At 43.3% G+C, this 24,919-nt stretch overlaps 1 protein-coding gene across 1 annotated transcript in view; it reads right to left on the bottom strand.

The window, feature by feature from the left end:
- The window catches only part of GNB1 (G protein subunit beta 1), a 74,874-nt gene that overhangs the window by 24,176 nt on the left and 25,779 nt on the right, over positions 1 to 24,919 (bottom strand). The window contains exon 2 of the mRNA XM_073585416.1: positions 3,185 to 3,285. Within this exon, the coding sequence (XP_073441517.1) occupies positions 3,185 to 3,241 (57 nt within the window). The 5' untranslated portion in view covers positions 3,242 to 3,285. The remainder of the gene's footprint in view (positions 1 to 3,184; positions 3,286 to 24,919) is intronic.

Raw genomic sequence — 24,919 nt, 5'->3', positions numbered from 1 at the left:
ACACAGTGGGCAATATTCAAAACATTGATACTTTTTATGACAAGCGAGCAGAAGTGTGAAAATACCAAGAAAAGTTTACATTGACAAATGTGGCATGCATGGTATTGCAGCAAGAATGTGAAATATGAGGTTTACTGCATGCAAAGGTTAACACAAAACTAAAACCATCGGAAAGAAGGGGAATAAAAAAAAGCACACCTCTACAGCCATGGAGATATCCATTCTCATATAAACATGTGACATGTTGCTTGACGTGTCCCAGAGAAGCGCTCTCCTTCATACATGATCAACTTATGAAGCTGAAGGCCAAATTTCCTCACATGGTTAAGTGAGACTTGAACATTTAGGAGTCCTAACAACTTGTAGAATTGGAGAAGTCACAACGATCCACATGGAACCTGTCGATGCTTCATCAGAAATCATTTTTAGGCTAAAATCACACATCTGCATTTTGCAATGTGAGTAAGTACCAGCCATAGGTTTCCCGACTTGAACTAGACAGCCTTATAGGCATAGGACGCTGACGTGTTTTGGCCGGGAAACCAGCAACCAATCCCTTCATCTGTTCTCAAATCGCAAAAGATGTGCATGGTACCAACCCACATACCATACGTAAATCTACTCCTTGTGTCTAAATTGTGTTTTTCAGGACGTCCAATGGAAAAGGGGAGAGGTGAGGTATCTATGAATCCTGTCTGGTGAATGTGCTTTAACTTCCGAAGAATTTGGATCTTCGCCTATCATTTAATTGATGCATGCCACAGCTAGATCATGGAAAGTGGATGTGGTTGATTTTTTTCTATTTCATTAGCAGAAAATTTATTGATATAATAGCAAAATATGGACTATGAATCAAACACCGGCTCATACATTTTTAGGTTTCATGACATTAGCACCTTTTCTAGGATAAATTAGTTACTATTGGTCCCCAATTTTTATTTCCATGGGATTTTATGCTTTCTAATTGATACTGGGATTTGTCATTCATGTTGTATTGCAATAGGACAGTTGTCTGCCATATGTTTTTTTTTTTGTTTTTTTTAATATGTACAATCAAATACTCTAAAACATAAAATATGCAGGCAAATGTGAAAAATGTACAAAACTAATACATGTCATAGCTTCTGAAAAACAGACCTTGTAACGGATATACTAAACTAAAGACATCCAGGAAGTCTGTTCCTGGCTGGAGCCAAGCTTTTAATAACTGTTTAGAAGAGCCGAGAATTAATGAAGGCCGAGAACTATTCACTTTCTGAAAAGCTGATGTGCACGGCAATAAAGCAAACAGCCCGAGATTAATTCCTGGCCAGGTATGTGACCATCTAGAGTAGTCATCGACTATTCCTACAGGACTGGTTTACGGATCGCAGCACTCCAGGCCTGGGATATAAGAAAACCTTTATGCGGCCTCCTATGTAGGGAACTTGGTGTGCATTTCTAAGTCTATAATTTGGTACTGCCCTAGCGGCTAGGAGAGCTGTGGAAATGGACTGACCAAGTAACTTGTCATAAAGCAAAAGCGCTAAGTGTGGGAAAGAGGAAGAAACTGGAGAACCAACAATTTTTCAAAAAGGTTTTTTTTTTTTCTTACAGTGACAGCGAAGAAGAGCATGAACCTAAGCAAACGCCGATTTTACAGGACGTGGTTAGTAATAAATTAGACTATTTAATAGCCCACAGCTCTTAGTTGGAGGACATACTGTCCTGGAGATTTAGACTTGGTCTTGTATTTGTCTCGAGTCAGGATCTATTCTAAATCTGAAAGCTATGAAGCATTTCCATCTTTGAAGGGTGCCCATCATCAATATGAGGCTGCCATGTATAATTCAATAAAGCAGGGCGCACCCCAAACTGGTGATTTCTCTCATTACAATTCGGAATCTTAATGCCCCTTTAAAAGGTGCAGACTTTAACAAAAGTCTGTTCTGAACTCCTGGGTTGTGGGATCCCAGCAAGCAGGATAGGCTCTCTCAACCCGCTACTGCCGCAATCACAGCGAAAGCACGAGATCTGATTCTATGGAAAGGACGCACCATTGCGGGGTTAGTGCAAAGTGGTTAACGAACGGTAACATCAATAAAGAGGTTACTATTCGGTAACTGCTAAATAAAGGATGGGGGCAAGGCTTGTGAGTGTAGATAGCAAGATCTTGCGATAAAACGGGAGATCTTGTGCTTTCACAACAAGACCAGCAGCTGAGGGTTGTGAGTTCAGGGATAATGCAATCTGGAAGTTCAAACCACACTCCTGCTGGAAAGTCAGGCTCTTTGGGTGGGCATTAGGGTTTTATCTGTGCACTCTTGACAACTTATATTTAGAGAAAAAAAAAAAAATCAAGGTTTTCCCACTCCTGTTAAATAAAAAGGAAAGCGCCATATTGGCAATAGGCGCTCTTTAAACTTCAAAACTATACAGATTTTGTCAGGCAACTTGGCTGCACCTCAATTGCAACACATTGTGTTACACGTCACCCAAATCTTTGGGATTGTGTCAACACCATTACAGCCTAAAAAAAACTGCATACTTTGAAGGAAAAAAAAAAAAAATTAAAATAAAATCAAGGGGCTTCCAGTTAGGGGCTCCCCATAAGACAACAGTAAGAGCTTTAGGAATAGCAAAGCGATTTCTACTTGCTCAAAGAAGCCAGAATATAGATCGAGGTAAGAAATATTAAGTGCTACCCTGCACTACACAGACTTTTGTTTGGAGGACCAGAAGTGAAGCCACTACGACTAAGAAGAAATCTTACTTATTTAAGGTATGCAATTGACTAAAACAAGAATATGAAGTTTATCTTTGTGCTGCCACGCAGTCTGAATATAACCAGCTACAGACAAAGCAGGCGCCTCCAATGAAGGATGAATCTCATTTACACTGTAAAAGTTCAGCTGTAACCTCACGTTCAAACAGTGAGGAGCTATCTAAACAGATCAGACCCAGATCATCAAAAGCGGAAGAAAAAAAAAAAAAAAAGTAAGATAAAGGAAAAATGAAAGCCTGAAGTTGGCATCTAGAATCTACTAACATTACATAAAAGCAGTTCAGTTAAGGAAGACCAAGACTCAAGTCACATGATAAGTGGAATGAAATTGGGGAAGGGTAACCAGAGGGGTACAACTCAAAAAACCCCCCCCCAAAAAAAAACACTATGTAAATTCATGTAGGGTTTTATTTTACTCACTCTGATTTGGTTCTTGAGTTGCTCGGCCTCCTGACGTAGCTGGTCAAGTTCACTCATGGTTCTTCTCTAAGATGGAGTTTCTCTACCACCAACACTCAGTTCTGTGAGGAGAAAAGTTTATTGTCAGCTATTTCAGTTGACGTCTCAGAGTTCGGAAGAGTTACAGCATTTTTTTTTTTTTTTTTTTACATAGGCTTAACCCACCAAAGATGTCCAGCTTGGAGACCATTTTACAAGCACACACTTCCCAAAGAACTAAAAGTGTAATCAGCAACACTTTTGCCAAAGCAATTTGAGCTTAGTTGCTGTCATTTGCGCCATTATACGAGCTAACAAATTAATGACGTAAAAGGAACACAAGCCCAACGCAGATCTTTAATAAAAGCCCCATTGTACCACAGGGCCGTGCAGCATTAAGTAGAGCCATTTAGACCACCCTAAAACCTAATAATACCATGTTTCCCAGCAAATAAAGATTGATCAGGTGCAGACCCGGGTGCTGGTAGAGAACCTGTTAGCCACTGTTGTTCGGATGTATTAAAATCCAATATATAAAAATGGTAAGCAAGAAGAACGTAAAAGTCTTCAGAACTAGAAAGTAAACTTTATACCATGGTCCAACGTGAGAATATGCCCAGAATTATACTTACAAGTCCCCTGAAATTCAGATCTAGGCAGGTCTAGTCCAAATACCAGATGTAGTTCTGTGTTGTTCAGCCCTTTCCTCTGTCCTCCATACAATGTCATCTTTAAGCCCGAACAGATCTGAGTTACTCACTCAAATCCGGTTAACACAAAACCGGCTGAGAGTCTTAAATTGTCCACTATCCTCCTGACCCTAATCCAACGTTTTGCTACTCTTTATGGTACGTCAAGGGCAAAAACTGTTAATAAAAAATAAAAAAAAAAACCCGTTCTGGAGACACAAGAGCTGTACAACTGGTTATCATTACATTTACGATCGATAAGGTTGGGATTTAGAATAATGTGACAAAACAATTCAGATCCTACTGATTACAATATGAGCAGTACCACATTGATCCAAAATATCAACTACAATACTTGTAAGGGGTACCCTACTTGAGACCCAGGAGAATGGAGATCCGAACACAAACACATACATATATTTCAAAGAAGGTATGTTGCAAGAAGTAACAGGAGACCGTGCGAAAATGCCAGATGGCCAAGTGATTCTAGACTAATATACTTACATCATTAAAACAGCCTGATAAGAAGGTCTGAAAAGTAGACGCTAATGGCAATCCCCTCATCACGGATGTCTATACAATTAAAGCTGCCTGCAACCAATATGCACACAAACGTGGCTACACTTGCTACAAAGCACTTGGATCTGATGTTTGGGAGGAATAAAAACACAAAAGTATTATGCAACACGCCGAGGTTTTGTTACTGAAATCCAATATGTCTGGATGTATTACCGTACCTCCAAAAAACACATCTCTCCCCCGCACTTCAGTCCCACCTTTCAATGCTCAGAGGAAACGGGACACAATTAGGAAAAAGCACCCGAGTGTAAATCCCCTTAATCTTGTTGACGAAAATATTCAGCACGATTAATGAGCCCTTTGGCAGGGTGGCAGTTTCCTTAAAGTGACATATACCAACAGGACCCAAGGCATGAAGGTTAGTAAGTGACACATTTCTTCCAGAGTTCATGACATGGTTTGGTAAGAGGGAGACAGACCAGTAGTGGGGGCTAATAGTGACGATAGAAGCACCCAAGCTTTTGCAAAATATTGGGCTGTCCTTGTCGGAATGATATTTTGGGATTTTGAGTGACCCAGACCAATTGTCTGAGCGAATCCAGGCTTCAATGTGCCATAAAAATTATTGCAAAACACATTGAGAGAGATACCAAATTTATGGACCTTGTTCCTCTTGCTCCAGTGAAGATGATGGACCTACATAATATATTGGCACAACACACTATCATTCTGAACCAAACTTTCAGACTGGATTTTAAGTGACTGGGACATTAAAAAAAAAAAATTAATAGAAAGACCCCTCTGGGAAGAGGCGTAGGAAGAAGTGGGAACTCAGAGCCACAAGAAGCCCCAACATTAGACAGGCCGAGGATTATGCTGCTTTAATGAGGATACTTCGAAAATGCTGAGTTAGAACAAAAGTAGATTATACTTTGAGTGAACTGTGGGGGAGGAACAACCATATAATAAAACACTGGGGCTGTCTATCAATGTTTTTATAAAGACCACAAAGATGACCCAAAAGTTCCACAAATCAGGCAAGATCAGGCAAGAAATCCCACTTATTAAACCTGACAGGGCACACCTGTGAAGCGAAAAACCATTTCCGGTGACTACCTCTTGAAGCTCATCAAGAGAATGCCAAGAGCGTGCAAAGCAGTAATCAAAGCAAAAGGTGGCTACTTTGAAGAACCTAGAATATAAGACATATTTTCAGTTGTTTCACACTTTTTTGTTAATTATATAATTCCACATGTGTTAATTCATAGTTTTGATGCCTTCAGAGTGAATCTACAATTTTCATAGTCATGAAAATAAAGAAAACTCTTTGAATGAGAAGGTGTGTCCAAACTTTTGGTCTGTACTGTGTATATATATATTATATATATATATACACTCACTGGCCACTTTATTAGGTACACCATGCTAGTAAGGGGTTGGACCCCCTTTTGCCTTCAGAACTGCCTCAATTCTTCGTGGCAGAGATTCAACAAGGTGCTGGAAGCATTCCTCAGAGATTTTGGACCATATTGACATGATGGCATCACACAGTTGGCGCAGATTTGTCGGCTGCACATCCCTGATGCGAATCTCCCGTTCCACCACATCCCAAAGATGCTCTATTGGATTGAGATCTGGTGACTGAGGAGGCCATTTGAGTACAGTAAACTCATTGTCATGTTCAAGAAACCAATCTGAGATGATTCGAGCTTTATGACATGGCGCATTATCCTGCTGAAAGTAGCCATCAGATGTTGGGTACATTGTGGTCATAAAGGGATGGACATGGTCAGCAACAATACTCAGGGAGGCTGTGGCGTTGCAACGATGCTCAATTGGTACCAAGGGGCCCAAAGAGTGCCCAGAAAAAATTCCCCACACCATGACACCACCACCACCAGCCTGAACCGTTGATACAAGGCAGGATGGATCCATGCTTTCATGTTGTTTACGCCAAATTCTGACCCTACCATCCGAATGTCGCAGCAGAAATCGAGACTCATCAGACCAGGCAACGTTTTTCCAATCTTCTACTGTCCAATTTCGATGAGCTTGTGCAAATTGTAGCCTCAGTTTCCTGTTCTTAGCTGAGAGGAGTGGTACCCAGTGTGGTCTTCTGCTGCTGTAGCCCATCTGCCTCAAAGTTCGACGCACTGTGCGTTCAGAGATGCTCTTCTGCCTACCTTGGTTGTAACGGGTGGCAATTTGAGTCACTGTTGCCTTTCTATCAGCTCGAACCAGTCTGCCCATTCTCCTCTGACCTCTGGCATCAACAAGGCATTTCCGGCCACAGAACTGCCGCTCACTGGATTTTTTTTCTTTTTCGGACCATTCTCTGTAAACCCTAGAGATGGTTGTGCGTGAAAATCCCAGTAGATCAGCAGTTTCTGAAATTCTCAGACCAGCCCTTCTGGCACCAACAATCATGCCACGTTCAAAGGCACTCAAATCACCTTTCTTCCCCATACTGATGCTCGGTTTGAACTGCAGGAGATTGTCTTGACCATGTCTACATGCCTAAATGCACTGAGTTGCCGCCATGTGATTGGCTGATTAGAAATTAAGTCTTAACACACAGTTGGACAGGTGTACCTAATAAAGTGGCCAGTGAGTGTGTGTATGTATATATATATATATATATCTGTCCACAAATACTAAAATTACCAAGTGCTGCAACAGCCCCTGGTACCCCACGAAAACCTGGGCCAATCATTAATCATCCTGCCAATAACATGTTGGGAAATACTATATAAGAAAAAAAAATAAACACTACCTAATTTTACCATTAGCAAAATTTCTCAACATGCAAAGTAAAGTCTGAGCCGATCCAATCAGACCGTGTAGTCCTAGGTCGAACACTGTAAAGGTGAATAACTTGTCAAATTCAAGAAAAATCTATTTTCCATTTTTTTGACACTGGAAAAGAAACTAGAAGTTCGCTCTCAGGCTGTGTGCCCAAGTTGCATTTAAGCATTTCCGCCGCAGCGCAAACGCTTAAAAACGCACTCCCATGCAATCCTATGGGATTCCGCAGTTGCTGTACCCATGCTGCGGATTTTCCAGCTGCGGAATCGCATAGCAGTAAAATCCGCAGCATGTCCATTCTTACTGCGGAATTGCGATTCCACCACCATAGGATTGCATTGACTCTAAAGTGCGTAAAGTGAGCGTTTCATGTGCGGATGGTACCAAGGGTCTGGAGAAGGAGATTTTTAATTAAAAAAAAAAAAAATACACACATGTAAAGCAGAATTTCAGTACATTTTTGAATCAGTCTTCCAGGTCAAAAAAAACAGGTTTCTCTTATCAAGTCAGTCAAATTCTGCAGCAGCTTTTGGCCCATGCATCAATTAACTAATCTCGACTGAGGGTGTGCACACGCTGCGGATTCTGCTGCGGTGTAGAGTACCATTATTCCCTATGGGAATAGAAAACCGCAGTGCAGACGGTGCAGATTTTTCTGCGGTTTTGAAATCGCAGAAAGAATTGACATGTCAATTCTTTCTGCGGAATCCGCAGCGGTTTGCCATCTCCTCCACTGTGGAGATGAAAAACCGCAGGGCAAAACCGCAGAGCAATCCGCAGGTAAAACCGCAGTTCTTTTGACTTGCAGATTTACCTGCGGATTTGGCCAAATCCGCACCCCATTCCACAGCGTGTGCATGTAGCCTAAAATTTTCTGAAGGATCTCAGTAGGAGATTGAGCATTTACAGAGGCCTATTTAGATGCATAAACTAATTTTAAAGTCAGACAAGTAAATTTTAAACTGTTAACAAAAAGCAGGTTTTGCTTAGTTTTTGCTGCATTTTTATTGTCTCTTGTGCTTGTTGATAAAGTTGAGCTTTTTAGGTAGGCACTAAAATGAAAACAAAACGCAGCAAAATATGCCGCTTCTTTACTGCCAAGAGAGCAGAAAAAAAAAAATAAACCAGCAGCAAACATGCAACGTGTGAACATAGCCGTAGTGACAGTGGCAACTTGAAATACTGCAATACAGATAATGTAGCCAATTTTTTTTTATATAATATAAAAATAAATTTTCTTTATAATATAAAAACACCCGATGGTCATGTGAAGACATAACTGAGGACGACCCACCCCAGCAGAGTCTCCTATTAGATCTCCAAGGATGCAACAAACTATTCATTTAGCACAACCACACCAGAGCCATGAGCGGCTAACGCAGGATGTTTTCTACAAACTTCCCCCTTGCACACTGGCTGCATAATCCATACACTCGCTGGTTAGGTTTCTGCTGCGGCTCAAAGAGGAAAAGGTGTGGTAAATCAGTCTTGGGTGTGGGTTCCTCAAGTAATCACAATTATTCGTTTCACCATGACAAACAGCAAAACACTATCCAAACCACAACGGTCGTGCACAGCCAAAACGGCCCAATGATACGGTCCCAGTACGATGGGAAGAAGTGCAAATTAATGCTAACCGAGGGGCTGTTCTGTGACACCAGAGCCAAGACACTGCAAGCGCGGCTCCTCTATTGCCTCCTGGCAGACAGGGATACTGGAGATTGCTGCACAATGACTATATACAGTTAGTCCATATTAGAAGGGAGGTATGATTCACAAGCCTAAGCCAAGTTAACACTATGCGCTTTTTCAGCAATTTTTTTCTGCAGCAAAACCTGATTTCTTGGAAGGAAAGAAGCTGCAGAAAAAAAGCATCTTTTCCTTGTTTTTTTCTTGCCTTTTTGGCGATGGTTTTGGCATGCTAGATTTTCCTCTTGTGCAGAATCAGGTTTTGGCCCATAAAAAAAAAAAAAAACCTGATCCCTACATGTTTTTTTGCACATTTTTTTGGCTACCCATTTAAAAATATAGGTGAAAAAACCCAAAAAAAAAATGCTCAAAGAAGTGACATGCTCCGTGTTCAAATAAAAAAAAAAAATGTAAAAAAAGACTGTGCATGACATTCCTGAAATCTCAGGCTTTGCTGGTACTGTAAAACACAGTGAAAATATGACAAAAACACATCAAAAACTACTAATGTGAACTTAGCCGTAGGGTCCCGTTACATTTAGCAATGCACCAGCGATCCCCGACAACGATACGACCCGGTCAGGATCGCTGGTGCATCGCTAAGTGGTCGCTAGTGAGCTGCCAAACAGGCAGATCTCACAGCGATGCAGCAGTGATAAGCGATCCGTCAGCGGTCGCTCTTACCTGTCACACCGCAGTGATTTTAGCAGGTTAACCTAGCACAACCCGCCCTACAGCTGTGTAGTGCAAGACTGCTCTAAACCAGTTCTTTGACTCTGCATTACCACATTCCCCTGAGCAGTAGCACGGTGACACTATAATAGTGCCCCTGTAAAGAGATTACTGATTAAACAGCATTGGGTCCAGTCTATACTTTGCATTTCTTTTCAGTATGAAGTCTAAAGGGAGGAGAGACCCAATTAGCGTGTGGGCAGAATGGATTACCACACCAACAGGAATCTACATTTAAAGGATATGGACACTGACAAAAAATTTTTTTAAAAGAAATGTGTTACCGGTTACCTTTAGTTAATAAAATTGCACTAAAGTCTGCAATCTTCCTTTATTTTCAGACCCCCTGATATTTAGTTTGCAGTCTGGTCCTAGTTTCAAATTGACATCTTGTGGGAGTGTTTCTCCTTGTAATACATGTTGGATAGAGTGTTTATTCAGCGAAGCAGCTGTCTTCAATAGTTCATATCAGCACAGCTTCTATCCCGCACCCATTTCTTCTTAATGAGCTTTTCTACAGCCACACTAGAAATCTGTGTACAACCCCTCTCCAGCCATTTCTAAGGGCTCATGTAGATTACCATGGATCTTGGTCTGATCTTGAATCGCAATGCACAGACCGGCCACTCGTCTCCAGACGAGGGTCAGTTTAATAGAAGTACATTACTGTAATGCTTCAGTCAGGAGACCCATGGCCAGACTGTGCATTGTGGTCAGAAATCAGGCAGAGATCCATGGATGTCTGCATGAGTTCTCACACAGATGGGAGAGCAGACATCGGTCTAACTGTGCATTGCACTTGGCTAAAGGACTGGACTCTCCACAGTAGCAAAATGGTAGAAAATGTTTAGTGAAAAGTATTTAGAAAGTTTCTTAAAGAGGTTGTCCACTATTTTAGCATTCATCACCTATTTTTAGGTTATCAATGTCTGATTGGCCAGAGTCTGGCACCTCCACCGCTCAGCTGTTATTGGTGTCTCCAGCCGGAAGTACTCACTTGAGGTGTTGGCTGTCTTCGGATAGTGGCCGCCACAGGGAACGGTACATCTGACTCATTGTTTGAATAGGAGGCAGATGTGTAGTACCAAGCCCCAGCTACATTCAGAAGATAGCAGCTCCTCAAATAAGTACTTCCGGGTGTCACCGAAAGAGCAACTGATCAGCGGGGGATAAGTCATCTATGCTAAAGTGATGTACAGGATAACTAAATAATTATATGAACATTATATTACATTTTTCCGCAATCTTGCAGCAGATGTGCAAAAATCAGAATCGCAATGTGTGAACACACCCAGACAAGGGATTCGAACAGAATGCAATTCTGACCAGTGGTCAAAGAGCAGACAAAGAACATTTCAGCCAACTGGTGGCACACAGGTCAGTGACAAAGCACGCACAGTAAAAGCTCTATAGCATAAGCCTGCTGCAATTGGAGGACATGGTTAATAATGCAACAAACACATTAATGCAAATACAAGTCATAGTAAAGAAATTTTCTTTTCTTTTTTTTTTTTTTTTAAATAAATAAAGACCACCTAGCAAAGTAACCTCAGAATATGCAGAACTGAGTCTTCATTACAGCTCAAAGTAGCTTCTGCCTCCATTATAGACAGACATCCTTCTACTAAACGTTCCTACAGAGAAAGCCATTTCAGAGTAGATGTGCTTCAGGCCACATCCATCATGCATAACTAAGATTAATTTTACAATGGATTAGTTCTCAATGGGAATAGCTGCTGAAACTCACGGTTCATTCTCTAGGAGCAAGAGAACATCATGGCTGCTGCCGTTCAGAAATCGAGAAGAGCACTGCGTATAGATATAGGCATTGCCAAAATACAACGAGCCTTTACTCATCCTTCCCATTGAAAAAATGCAGCAATTTAGGTTGTAATCGCTTTATAGTAATTATTAGACTTAACTCCAACATATGGCAGAGCAAACAAAGCTCTTAGGTGATATAGTGGTGAGAGGTAAAAGGTTATTCCAAAATAAAAAATAATTATAATCCCCATCCAATTTGCTGATCACTGGGGGACCCACCACTGGAACATCAGTAATCTCAAAATCCCACCTTCATTGCAAGGGAGGTGTGCACATTATCACACTCTGCTCCACTCTGTCAATCTAACTGCCATAAATAGTGGAGCACTTTGTCTATTATCAAACCCACTGACAATGAGTGGAGCAGAAGTTGAGCATGTGCACATCTGCTTCATTTAAAATGTGCCTGTAATGCCACACAATAGAGTGGCCAGAGCCCCACTTTCAGCATTGTGTGTCCCAGCAGTCGACACCCAGCAAATAAGACCCCCCCATACATCTTTGATGGCTGTCAGTTGAACCATACACGATAACGCTTGCTCTGCAGAGCGCTCATGTTCTCCGTGAGAACTGCTGCCAGACATGTCATGGCAGATTATGGGGGGTTATCTATCCAATAGATGGGGATAAACTTTTGTGGGGGTAGAGAGATAAAAGGCTATGTGCACACGTAGTTGGAAGTGCTGCAGATTTTTCTGCGCGGTTTTTGAAAAATCCACAGGTCAAAATACCTGCGGTTTAGCCTGCAGTATAGCCCTGCGATTTCACACCTCACAATGGAGAAGGTGTGAAACCGCAGCGGAATCCGCACAAAGAATTGACATGCTGCGGATTGTAACCCGCAGCAAATCCACGTGGAAAAATCCGTAGCATGTGCACTGCATTTTTGGTTTTACCATTGAAAACAATGGTACTGTACAACGCAGCAGAAACTGCTGCAAACCCGCAGGGCCAGAAACGCTGCGGATCCGCAGCAGAATCCGCACCGTGTGCACATAGCCTTAGGGTATGTGCACACGTAGTTTTTAGTCTCTGCGGATTTTGTAGAGAAAACCGCAGGAAATCCGCAGGACAAAGTGCTGCGTTTTTTCTGCGGTTTTGCCCTGCGGTTTTACACCTCATAATGGATGAGGTGTAAAACCGCAGCGTTTCTGCACCAAACAATTGACATGCTGCGGATTGTAAACCGCAGCAAAACCGCGCGGAAAAAAACGCAGCATGTGCACAGCTTTTTTTTATTTCCATAGGAAATAAAGGTACTGTACAACGCAGCAAAATCTGCTGCGTTTCTGCAGAGCCAAAAACGCTGCGGAAACGCAGCAGAATCCGCAGCGTGTGCACATACCCTTAGGGGTCCGTTACATTAAAGGCCCCGTTACACAATGTCCCAGCGAACCCACCAACGATCTGACATGGATGGGATCGCTGGGACATCGCTAGACAGCCCATCCTGCAATCAGGACCGCGGCTCTTGGATACCCGCTGTTTACCTTGGAAACTGGCGTACACGGCGGAAGTGTCACATGTAGCGAGATAGCTAGCGATATCGCTTTTCCGTCAAAAAATCGGTAACGATTTAGCGATATCGCTATGTGTAAAAGGCCCTTTAGAAACAAGTTGTTCAATGCAACCCTATTGCTTAGGCCGGGGTCACACTTGCGAAAAACTCGCACAAGTCTCGTGCCTCAATACCCGGCACTCGGAACCAGTCAGCTGCATAGAAATACATGCAGCCGCAAACTCCAGTCTGAGTGCCGGTGGCAGTACCGGGTATAGAGGAGAGTTTCTCTCAAGTGTGACCCCGGCCTTAGTCATTAGGACATTGGGTGCTAGGAAAGGCAGCTGTAGGTTGACAGGACACTTATTAAGGGGTCCTATAGGCCTATCTACACAGGAAAAATGTTTGAATTCACAGACTGATTGGCACTAGCTTAATCCCTTAACGACCAGGGGTATTTTTTGTTATGCATTTTCATTTTTCCCTCCCCTTCTTTCCAGAGCCATAACTTTTTTACTTTTCAGTCTATATGGCCATATGAGGGCTTATTGTTTGCGGGACGAGTTGTACTTTGAAATGACACCATTGGTTTTACCATGTCGGGTACTTGAAAATGGGAAAAAAATTCCAAGTGCGGTGAAATTGCCAAAAAAGTGCAATCCCACACTTGTTTTTTGCTTGGCTTTTTTGCTAGGTTCACTACATGCTAAATCTGACCTGCCATTATGATTCTCCAGGTCATTACGAGTTCATAGACACCAAACACGTCTGTGTCCTCTTTTATATAAGTGGTAAAAAAAATTTCCAAAGTTTGCAAAAAAAAAAAAAAATTGTGCAATTTTCCGAGACCCGTAGTGTCTCCATTTTTAATGATCTGGGGTCGGGTGAGGGCTTATTGTTTCCGTGCTGGGCTGACGTTTTTAATGATACCACTTTTGTGCAGATACGCTCTTTTGATCGCCTGTTATTGCATTTTAATTTTTAATTTTTTTTCTCGCTACGCCGTTTAGCGATCGGGTTAATGCTTTTTTTTTATTGATAGATCGGGCGATTCTGAACATGGCGATACCTAATGTGGGATTTTTTTTTACTGTTTTATTCTGATTGGGGCGAAAGTGGGGTGATTTGAACTTTTAGGTTTTTTAAATTTTTTTATTTTTAAACATTTTTTCTTTTTTTTTTACTTTTGGCATGCTTCAATAGCCTCCATAGGAGGCTAGAAGCATGCTCAACCCGATCGGCTCTGCTACATATGGGCGATGAGCAGATCGCCCATATGTAGCAGATTTACTGCTGCACTTTTAGCAACGACCACCGGGTGGCGCTGAAAGCCATATGCCTGGAACAACCATAGAGGTCTCAGAGACCTCTGGTTGTCCAGGCAACATGACGGGGGTCGGCGATGACGTCATTTCCAGCCCGGCGGCCGGAAATGCTATTTAAATACCCGCTGTCAGCTTTGAGAGCGGGATTTAACTAGTTAATAGGCGCGGGCGGACTGTGATTCCGCTCGCTCCTATTGCAGGCACATGTCAGCTGTTCATAACAGCTGACATGTCCCGGCTTTGATGCGGGCTCAGCACCGAAGCCCTCATCAAAGCAGGGGAGATGTCTGATGAGAGACTGTGTCCGTCATTGGACATTAAGGGGTTAAAGGGAACCTGTCACCCCCAGGGCGTTTTTCAGTTAACCCCTTCCTGACATCTGACGTACTATCCCGTCCATGGGACCTGGGCCCCTATGCCCATGGATGGGATAGTACATCATAGCGATCAGCGGCACTCACTTGGTGAGCGCCGCTGATCGTGGTCGGGTGTCAGCTGATTATCATAGCTGACACCCAGCACTATGTATCAGGGGCGGTCATGGACCGCCCCTGACACGTTAACCCCTGGCACACTGCGATCAAACACGATCGCAGTGTACCGGGGGATTTAGGGAAGCATCGGCAGGGAGGGGGCTCCCTCCGTGCTTCCCTGAGCCCCCCGCAGCAGCGCGATGTGCAGCGCTGCTGCGGGGGCCTCCTTCCCTGCAGGTCCCCGGATCCAAAATGGCGGCGGGGACCTTCAGGGGCCTGCAGGGAGCTGGCTTCCTCACTGCCTGCAAAGCACCAGCATGAGGAAGCCTTCAGCACTGCCTGTGACAGATCGCTGATCTGTCACAGCAATCTGTGATGTGACAGATCAGCGATCTGTCACATGGCAGTTATGTCCCCCCTGGGACATTGTAATAAAGTTAAAAAAAAAAGTGTAAAAATAATTTATAAAAAAAAAATAAATAAATTTAAAATCGCTAAATAAATTAATACATTTTTTGGAAATAAAAAAAAAAACAAAAAAACAAACAAAAGTACACATATTTAGTATCGCCACGTCCGTAACAACCTGCCCTATAAAACTGTCCCATTAGTTAACCCCTTTAAGCGAACCCCTTGGAAAAAAACAAAAAAAAAACAAAGTAAAAAATAATGCTTTATCGTACCGCCGAACAAAAAGTGCAATAACGCGCGATCAAAGAGACGGATATAAATAACCATGGTACCGCTGAAAACGTCATCTTGTCCTGCAAAACACGAGCCGCTATACAGCATCATCAGTGAAAAAATAAGTTATAGCTCGCAGAATAAAGCGATGCAAAAATAATTTTTTATATAAAATTGTTTTTATTGCATAAAAGCGCCAAAACATAAAAAAAGACATAAATGAGGTAACACTGTAACTGTACTGACCCGAAGAATAAAAGTTTTATCAATTTTACCGCACGCGGAACGGTGTAAACGCACTTCCTAAAAGAAATTTTTGAAATGCTGTTTTTTGTTCATTCAGCGTCCCAAAAATCGGAATAAAAAGCTATCAAAAAATGTCACGTGCTCGAAAATGGTACCAATAAAAAAGTCAACTCGTTCCGCAAAAAATAAGACCTCACATGACTCGGGTCAAAATATGGAAAAATTATAGCTCTCAAAATGTGGTGATGCAGAAACTACTGTTACAATAAAAAGCGTCTTTTAGCGTGTGACAGCCGCCAAACATAAAAACCGCCATAAATAGTAAATCAAACCCCCTTAGTTAGGGAAAAATAACAAAATTTAAAAAAAGGATTTATTTCCATTTTCCCATTAGGGTTAGGGCTAGGATTAGGGTTAGGGGTGTGTTGGGGTTAGGATTGGCGTTAGAATTGGGGGGCTTCCACTGTTTGGGCACATCAGGTGCTCTCCAAATGCAACATGGCGCCTGATCTCAATTCCAGCCAATTCTGTGTTGAAAAAGTCAAATGGTGCTCCTTCCCTTCCAAGCTCTGCCATGCGCCCAGTGTTTTTTTACCTCCACATATGGGGTATCAGCCTACTCAGGACAAATTGCAAAAAAACTTTTGGGGTCCAATTTCTCCTGTTACCCTTAGGAAAATACAAAAATGGGGACAAAAACATCATTTTTGTGGGAAAAAAAAAAATATGATTTCACTTGTGGGGAGTTTCAACAGTTTAGGTACATCAGGGGCTCTCCAAAGGCAACATGACACCCGCAGACCATTCCATCAAAGTCTGCATTCAAAAACGTCACTTCTTCCCTTCCGAGCCCCGACGTGTGCCCATACGGTACTTTTCTCCCACATATGGGGTATCAGCATACTCAGGACAAATTGGATAACAACTTTTGGGGTCCAATTTCTCCTGTTACCCTTGGGAAAATAAAAAAAATTGGGGACTAAAAGATCATGTTTGTGGAAAAAATATGATTTTTTTTATTTTCACGCCCGGGCATTCTAAACTTCTGTGAAGCCCTTGTGGGTTCAAAGTTCTCCCCACATATCTAGATAAGTTCCTTGGGGGCTTCCACTGTTTAGGCACATCAGGGGCTCTCCAAACGTGACAAGGCGTCCGATCTGAATTCCAGCCAATTTTGCATTGAAAAAGTCAAACGGCACTCCTTCCCTTCTGAGCTCTGCCATGCGCCGAAACAGTGGTTCTCCCCACAGCGTACTCAGGAGAAATTGCAAAATAACTTTTGCTGTCCAATTTCTCCTGTTACCCTTCGTAAAATAAAAAAAATTGGACCTGAAGTAATTTTTTTGTGAAAAAAAGTTAAATGTTCATTTTTTTTTTTTAAACATTCAAAAAATTCCTGGGGAGCACCTGAAGGGTTAATAAACTTCTTGAATGTGGTTTTGAACAACTTGAAGGGTGCAGTTTTTAGAATTGTGTCACTTTTGGGGATTTTCTATCATATAGACCCCTCAAAGTGACTTCAAATGTGATGTGGTCCGTAAAAATAAAAGGGTGATGTAAAAATGAGAAATCGCTGGTCACCTTTTAACCCTTATAACTTCCTAACAAAAAAATATTTTGGTTCCAAAATTGTGCTGATGTATATATGTGAAATGTTACTTAAGTTTGTGTGCCGTATCTCTGTGATTTAAGAGCATAAAAATTCAAACTTGGAAAATTGCGAAATTTTCAAAATTTTCGCCAAATTTCCGTTTTTTTCACAAATAAACGCAAGTCAATGAATGAAATTTTACCACCAACCTGAAGTACAATATGTCACGAGAAAACAATGTCAGAATCACCGGGATCCATTAAAGCGTTTCAGAGTTATTACCTCATAAAAGGGACAGTGGTCAGAAATGTAAAAATTGGCCCGGTCATGAACATGCAAACCACCCTTGGGGGTAAAGGGGTTAAAGAGCCAACTTCAGTAGCACTAAGGCTGCATTCTGTGAAGGTGGCTCTTCTTTTTCTGACACCCAGTAATGGCAAAATATTGACTTTTATAATTAGCTCCTCATACCTGTAATGTGTCCCACAGGTATGTTGTGTCCCCTTGTATCAGCCGCCTACCATCCGTCAATCATGCCTGTCCGAGGCCTCGGCGCCGCCCACCATCTGTCCATCATGATGCCCCGTGCGTCACTGCCTCCTCGATTCGAATCCCGGCGCCTGCGCTGTAACAAGTGTTCTCGGACATGTGCAGGGCGCACTGCCCGAGAACCGACATCAGGCTATTGAGTCTGCGCATTGTGGAGGCCCCAGATCCCGCCCCACAGTGTTATGATGTATTCACACTGCGGGGCTGGGGCTTCCGCAACACGCAGGCACAATAGCTTGATGTCAGAGCACTTGTTACAGCGCAGGCGCCAGGATTCAAATCAAGAGGAGGCAGCGACGCACTGGGCATCATGGACAGATCGTGGGCGGCGCCGAGGCCTCGGACAGGCATGATGGATGGATGGTAGGCGGCTGATACTGGGGGACACAACATACCTGTGGGACACATTACAGGTATGAGGTGCCAATTATAAGAGTCAATATTTTGGCATTACTGGGGGTCAGCAAAAGAAGAGCCACCTCCACAGAACGCAGCCCTAGTGCTGCTGTAGGGGGCTCTAACTGAAAAACGCCCTGGGGGGGGGGGTGACAGAGTCCCTTTAAAGAAGCTTTTACATGGCCGATTAAAAAAAAAAATAAAAAAATTTATTATATATATATATATATATATATATATATATATATATATATATATATATATATACACACACACACACATATATATATATATACACACACACAATGTGAGGACAGAATGGTTCTACAAGGTCTCAGACCCGATAAAACAAATGTCTTTAGGCCGACATAAAAAATGCAATGAGCCTTTGACGTTTCGTTGGCTGATCGGTGATATGTTTATATAGACCAGTGATCAGGACGGTTTGCTTAGGAGCGCTCAATTGGACAATTACCGGTTTGCGTAAAGCCCCCATTCACAGAGCAGTCGTCCGAAGCCACCAATTTCAGAAGCTTTGGGTGACCATTCAATGTGTATTAAGGGCCTCCAAACTTTCCGACAAAAAGGATCCGGCCTGTCGAATTTATGGCTCTAATGAAAGGTAATTGGACAAGACTAAAGGTATCGTCACACCTAGCGACGCTATAACGATCCCGACAGCGATACAACACGACAGGGATCGTTGCCGCATCGCTATGTGGTCGCTATTGAGATGTCAGACAGTCCAATCTACCCAACAACGGAGCAACGATCTAGCGTGTCATAGCGACCTTTGTAACGATGTCGGGAACGCTAATACCCACCTTGTCTTGCTTCTGAGTCGCTAACGAGGTCGTTAACTAGGTGTCAAACGTGACGATACAAGCGACTCAGCGGGACATGAGCGACCAAAGAAATGTCCAGACATTTCGGGCACGATCAGCGATACCCGGCAGGGGGGCTGGTCGCTGGTCACTGTCACACACAGCGATCTCGCCTATGCAGCATCAATAGTAAAAGAAAGAATGTAAAAAAAAAAAAAAAAAAAAAAAAAAAAAAAGGTTATTCTCACCTTCCGACAGCCCCCGATTCTCTTCTCCATGCTCCCGGCATCTTCTGGTCCCAGTAATGCTTAGCGGAAGGACCGGAGATGACGACACTCTCGCGAGAGCGCAACGTCACCAGCGGTCTTTCACGCAAAGCATTACTGGGACCGGAAGATGCCGGGTGTGTGGCGAGAGGAGGGAAAGAGTCCGGGGGCCGTCGGAAGGTGAGTATATCACTATTTTAATTTTTTTTTTTTTTTTTTTTTTTTACAGTTTTATGGTACCCAGGGCCTGGAGGAGTCTACTCTCCTCCGGGACCCTGGGTACCATCCACACATTGAGGGCTGCGCCAGTCATCTCCCGGCTGCATCGCCGCTGACCTCCGTACGGCAGATGATCCGCGGCAACCGTCGGGAGATCAGCAGCTAGCGTTGGTGTGCGTCGTTCAAATTCCGCGCCAATTCGCGGCCAGAATACGCCTGTCGCTGATTGGTCGCGACCAATCAGCGACGAATGTTTTCCGTTACAGGCAGACAGAATTAGACGATTATATAGTAGATTAGTCCCACTTAACAAAAAAAGGCATCTCCCCGAATACACATCAACTTTATTAATTAAACCTTGTCTGCACCAATGACAGAGGTCTGGCACCAGTAAGGGCTGCATACATCAGGAGACCCTTTGATGCATCTTGCACAACTACCTCCTTCTCCTCCCCATTACATTCCATATGAAGGATCAGTGGTTGCTCACGATAAATCAAAGGAAACGAAGAATGAGGATTTCAGCAGTAAGGAGGGAAGCAAAATACAACTCCTTTATTCTAAGGAGAAAAGAATGGTTCCATCAATCTGAACCCTGCCATTTAAAGGTCATATTCCCCAATGTGACCACAGTGACAAGCCACCCAGAACGCGTTCCGCTTGTTCCTTATTCTCTATAGGCAAAACACAAATGAACGCAACGTACTCATGTACAACATGGTATTAGTCCTATTTTATACATCTCAGGCTAGTTTCACATTAGCGTTTTTTTGCGCAGCGCATCGGGCGCATAAAAAACGCAAAGAAAAACGCAAAACAAACGCGCGTTTTTTTAACGTCATGCGCACGCTGATGTGTAAAAAAAACGCAGCGTTGTTTGCGTTTTACATGCGTTTTTTGCATGCGTTGGCGTTTTTTATGCGCATGCGTTTTTAAGTGTGACGTTTTTTCCATTGTCTAGAGAACATTCTAGACTTGTTTAACTCAAAAACGCATGTGCAAAAAAACGCAAGCGTGCGCAAGACCATGCGCACGCATGCGTTCCCATAGGCTCCAATGTGGTGTTTTTGCGCATTCCGTGCGCAAGCGTGCGCATGCGGTTTTTTGACGAGACAGGGCGGAACCAAAAATGCAACATGTTGCGTCTGGCGCGCCTGGCGCAAAAGACAAAAAAACGCATGCGCACGAAAACGCAAGTATGCGCAAGACCATGCGCACGTCATGTTAAGTATAGGTGCGCAGTGCGCATGCGCACGGGTGCGCACGATGCGCTGCGCACAAAAGCGCTAATGTGAAACCAGCCTCACATCATCTCATAACCTTTTCATGTTTTTCAGGTGCTTATTTCTTCTGCCAAGTACATCACCCCAGGAGAATGGACAAAACAAACAGGTCCTCCACTGGGTAAACTGCAGGGTAATGGAGCCAATTAATCAGAAACCAAACACCTGGTAACTAACAAGTAATCAGCTTCTCAACACACAAGGTATAGACACAACCTGTCTCACCTAAGTCTCCTCTAGAGATGGCTTTTGTTACCATTGGCAAATATTGCCATCAAATTCAGGGTTTGCACAAAAAAAGTAAACATACTATATATGGGTGGGATATTTGATAATTTAACCACTTGTTCCCTGCAAGAATAAAGCAGTTTTACATCAGAGGAAATTTTCTAGCTCAAATGGCATATTTAGGAAAGGGGGGAGTCATTTCAGGATCGATTGTTTCTTCTGATCGTTTGGCCAAGCGCCAATCAGCCGACCCACACACAGGAGATGAGCGCTCCTGTGTACGCTATGAGAAAACTGCCGACTATCATTGGTCGGTAGCTTACCATCAGGAGGACAATGCAATCAGCGGTCCAAAATCCAGACATCCCCAATCAACATCTCTCCCGACCATCAGATACCCGGTGACTCCACTATCAGTGATGGTCGTTACACCAAGGGTCTGTTTAACACATGCCGATCAGGGGCACTCAACAACCAATCAGCTCTAATAACCTGGTTTCAGATGCTCAGTGGACGATCTGCAGTAAATTGTTCTGAGCGCATAGGCTGCCCTCGTTCTCTGCCCCTGATTACAGATGCACTACCAAAAATGTAGGATGTTGTGTGAAGCACAGCAACAAAAAAATCCTTTCACCTGACAAACAAGTGTTTGTAGCCTGCATTATCATCTCGAACTGAATACTCGTAAAAACTTTTCTTCACAATTAAATTGTGCCTTGTAAATGAACTTTAAGCTGGATAACCACTAGTTATAGCCACTTCAAAGATGTGTCAGGCAGACAATGTAGGGGCCTTGGAGCTAGGACCCTACAATTAACTGGTAGTATGACAAGACACATGCAAATAATTGCTTCTCTGAAGAACAGGCCATCAAATCACTTGAAAACCCCTTGAAACAAACACCCAGGATCAGTAGGAGACAAAGGGCACTGCAGATGGGTCCTTTATTCTTTCCTAGAAAACAATCTGGGATGATCAGCTTTTAGGAACAACAAATGGCATTATGTTGTCGGGTATTGTTTATGCTACAATGTGTCAGCATGAGATTTATGTCACTAGGTAAAAGTAGAGATATATAATTTTCTCGAGGACAACCACTTCATCATATGAAGTGGCATACCCCCTGGGGCCAGAGAGCCTGCACTCAAGACACAAGGTGTGCATTTGCACTCCCTCCTCCAGTTTTTATCCATGGCCCAGTATCAAAGGTTGAGACCCACACATTGACAAATGCCTCAGAACATCTGATACTTCACCGTACTGTGGCCGTAGCTTACGATTAGTAGTGCATCAGCTAACATTTCAGTCTTAGGCTAAGTGCACACGTACCGGAACTCTCGCGGAAATTACCGCGAGAATTCCGGAATTCCAGTCTGCGGGAAAATCGCATTTTAAATTCCCGCGGAAAAACTAGCATTTTGCAAGCGTATTTAGCTTGCAAAATGCTAGCGTTTTCCAAGCGATCTGTAGCATCGCTTGGAGAACTGATTGACAGGTTGGTCACACTCGTCAAACATAGTGTTTGACGAGTGTGACCAACTTTTTACTACTGAGACCGCCTACGCAGCATCAGTAGTAAAAGATAGAATGTAAAAAAAATAAAAAATAGTGTTATTCTCACCCTCCGACGTCCCGCGCATCTGTTCCCAGTAATCCTTTGCGAAAATGCCCGCGATGATGTCAGTTCTCGCGGGATCGCGACGTCTTGCGGTAATTCGCGATGACGTCGCGCGAATGACCGCGAGACTTCGCGATCCCGCGAGAACGGACGTCATCGCGGGCATTTTCGCAAAGGACTACTGGGAACGAGAGCGTGAAGAGAAGCGGGACGCCGGAGGGTGAGAATAACAATATTTTTTATTTTTAAATTCTATTTTTTACAGGGATATGGTACCCAAAGCCCGGAGGACAGTCTTCTCTCCTCCGGACCATGGGTACCATCCGCAATTGTTCTGCTTACTTTCCGCATGGTGTGCACAGCCACATGCGGGAAATAAGCGGAACAATGCATTCCTATGGGTGCGGGATCGCCGCGATTCCGCAAATTAATGAGCATGCTGCGGTTTTTACCGCGAAGCGATTCCGCCGCGGTAAAAACCGCAGCATTAGCACAGCATTGCGGAATCCCATAGGAATGCATGGGATGCTTATTTTTCGCGTTTTCGCGGCAAAATCGCGCGGTTAAAACCGCCACGGAAACGCGAAAAAAACGCCACGTGTGAACTCAGCCTTATCCATGTCAATGAGCCGTGTAACAGAGCAGACGCTCGTGATCATTTGCTGCATCCGAATGTCAGATGTGAACAGAGCAGGCCTCCATAAAATAACCTTAATCTGAAAAGTAGTTCACCATTCTCCCTTGGGGTGATCACAACAAATAAACTAGGACACGGAACTTGCTGAATAAAACCTGTATCCATGAGTTAGCACCTTTTACAAAGTCCAACCACGCAGTCTTTTTTAGAGCAGTGAATCTTGTGACAGTCCGCAGTCTCATTCCTGCTGCTCAGTGTTTTCTAGTAACTGGTAATTATAATAGATGCAGTAGGCCGCAATGCACCCACCTTGCCTATAGCTTAAAGGGACATTAATCCTAGAAATACACGAGTGGAAGGGGGAGGGGAGCTGTCATCCTCTCACCAGTTTGCAAGATTTTCTGAAAACAGTCGACAATCTTACAGTTTTAGCACGGAACAAAAAAACCTTTATCACTTTAAATATTTGAGTGACCGTTTAATTGCAAACAGATATATGGGAAAACCCACAAATTGCGAATTAAAAAAAAAAAAAAAAAAAAAAACACATGAAAAGTGCAAGAGCATGCACACGCAACAAACTATGGATTGAATAGACAGAACAGAGGCTTCTTGGCTTATGCTTTCTATTGAATCTGCACTCTGGCAGGAGCTGTGCACCTCAGGAACAAGATGCACACCAATTTGCTTGCAATTAAAAGGGCACTGAAAAAAAAAAAAAAAGTCATAAAAGGTTTACATATTCTTAAGGGGGTTTTACACATAGCGATATCGCTAACAATATCGCTAAAGCATCACCGATTTGGTGACGCAGCAGCGATATTGCTATGTGTGATACTTACCTCCGACCGGCTCCCCCGCTGTCCATCGCTGATCGCGCGAGATTGTGCAGCTCCATTTCTCGCCGGGCGCTTCCTGCTGGCGCCGAAGAGCGAAGCGTGGACGCGGACGGAGGATCGCCGCATCTGAAAGGTAAGTATCGTCCTCTGTATCGCTGCTGCATCGGGTCATATCGCTGGTGCATCGCTAAATGTAAAGGGGCCTTTAAGAAAAAAAAAGTTCTTTCTGATCATTTCCCAAGTTCAGCGGAGGTTGGGCTCAGAACACCTTATAAAGCAAGACACCACCTTCAAGGGATTCTCCAGCGTCTGTGCCGGGTGTTTGCAGCTCAGAACACTGTATAGTGGCCGTTCTTGTGTGCTGAAGCTCAACTCTCACTGAAGTAGATGGGAGTCGAGCTAAAGTGCCAGAAAACTGCTATGCCACACTACTGTACAGACTATGTACATTCGACTGCTGCAGGAGCTGCAAAAAGCTGATTGGTGAGGGTGCCATGCAGGTATCTTATGGCTATGGTCAGGTCATCAACATACAAGTCCCACACAACCTCTTCAAGCCCAATTGATCTAAAAAGATAATGACAAGTGTTGTTCCTAATGTCATTTCTTCCAGCATAATCCTTCTATAAAAATGGACGAGGCCATCAGTTATCAGAGCGGTGACAGTCTGACTCTCCGCACCCATCAAGATTAGCCGTTTTAAGTGTCCCAGTCACCTGGAGTCTGTGGTTACCAATGAATAGGACATTCACGCAGTCATGTGAATAAATATAAGTGATATAC

The sequence above is a fragment of the Dendrobates tinctorius genome, unplaced genomic scaffold (genome assembly GCF_039654945.1).
Source record: "Dendrobates tinctorius isolate UK_male_01 unplaced genomic scaffold, ASM3965494v1 ptg000086l, whole genome shotgun sequence".
Lineage (NCBI taxonomy): Eukaryota > Metazoa > Chordata > Amphibia > Anura > Dendrobatidae > Dendrobates > Dendrobates tinctorius.
The sequence above is the reverse complement of the archived record's forward strand: the minus strand, read 5'-3'. Positions and strand labels throughout refer to the sequence as shown.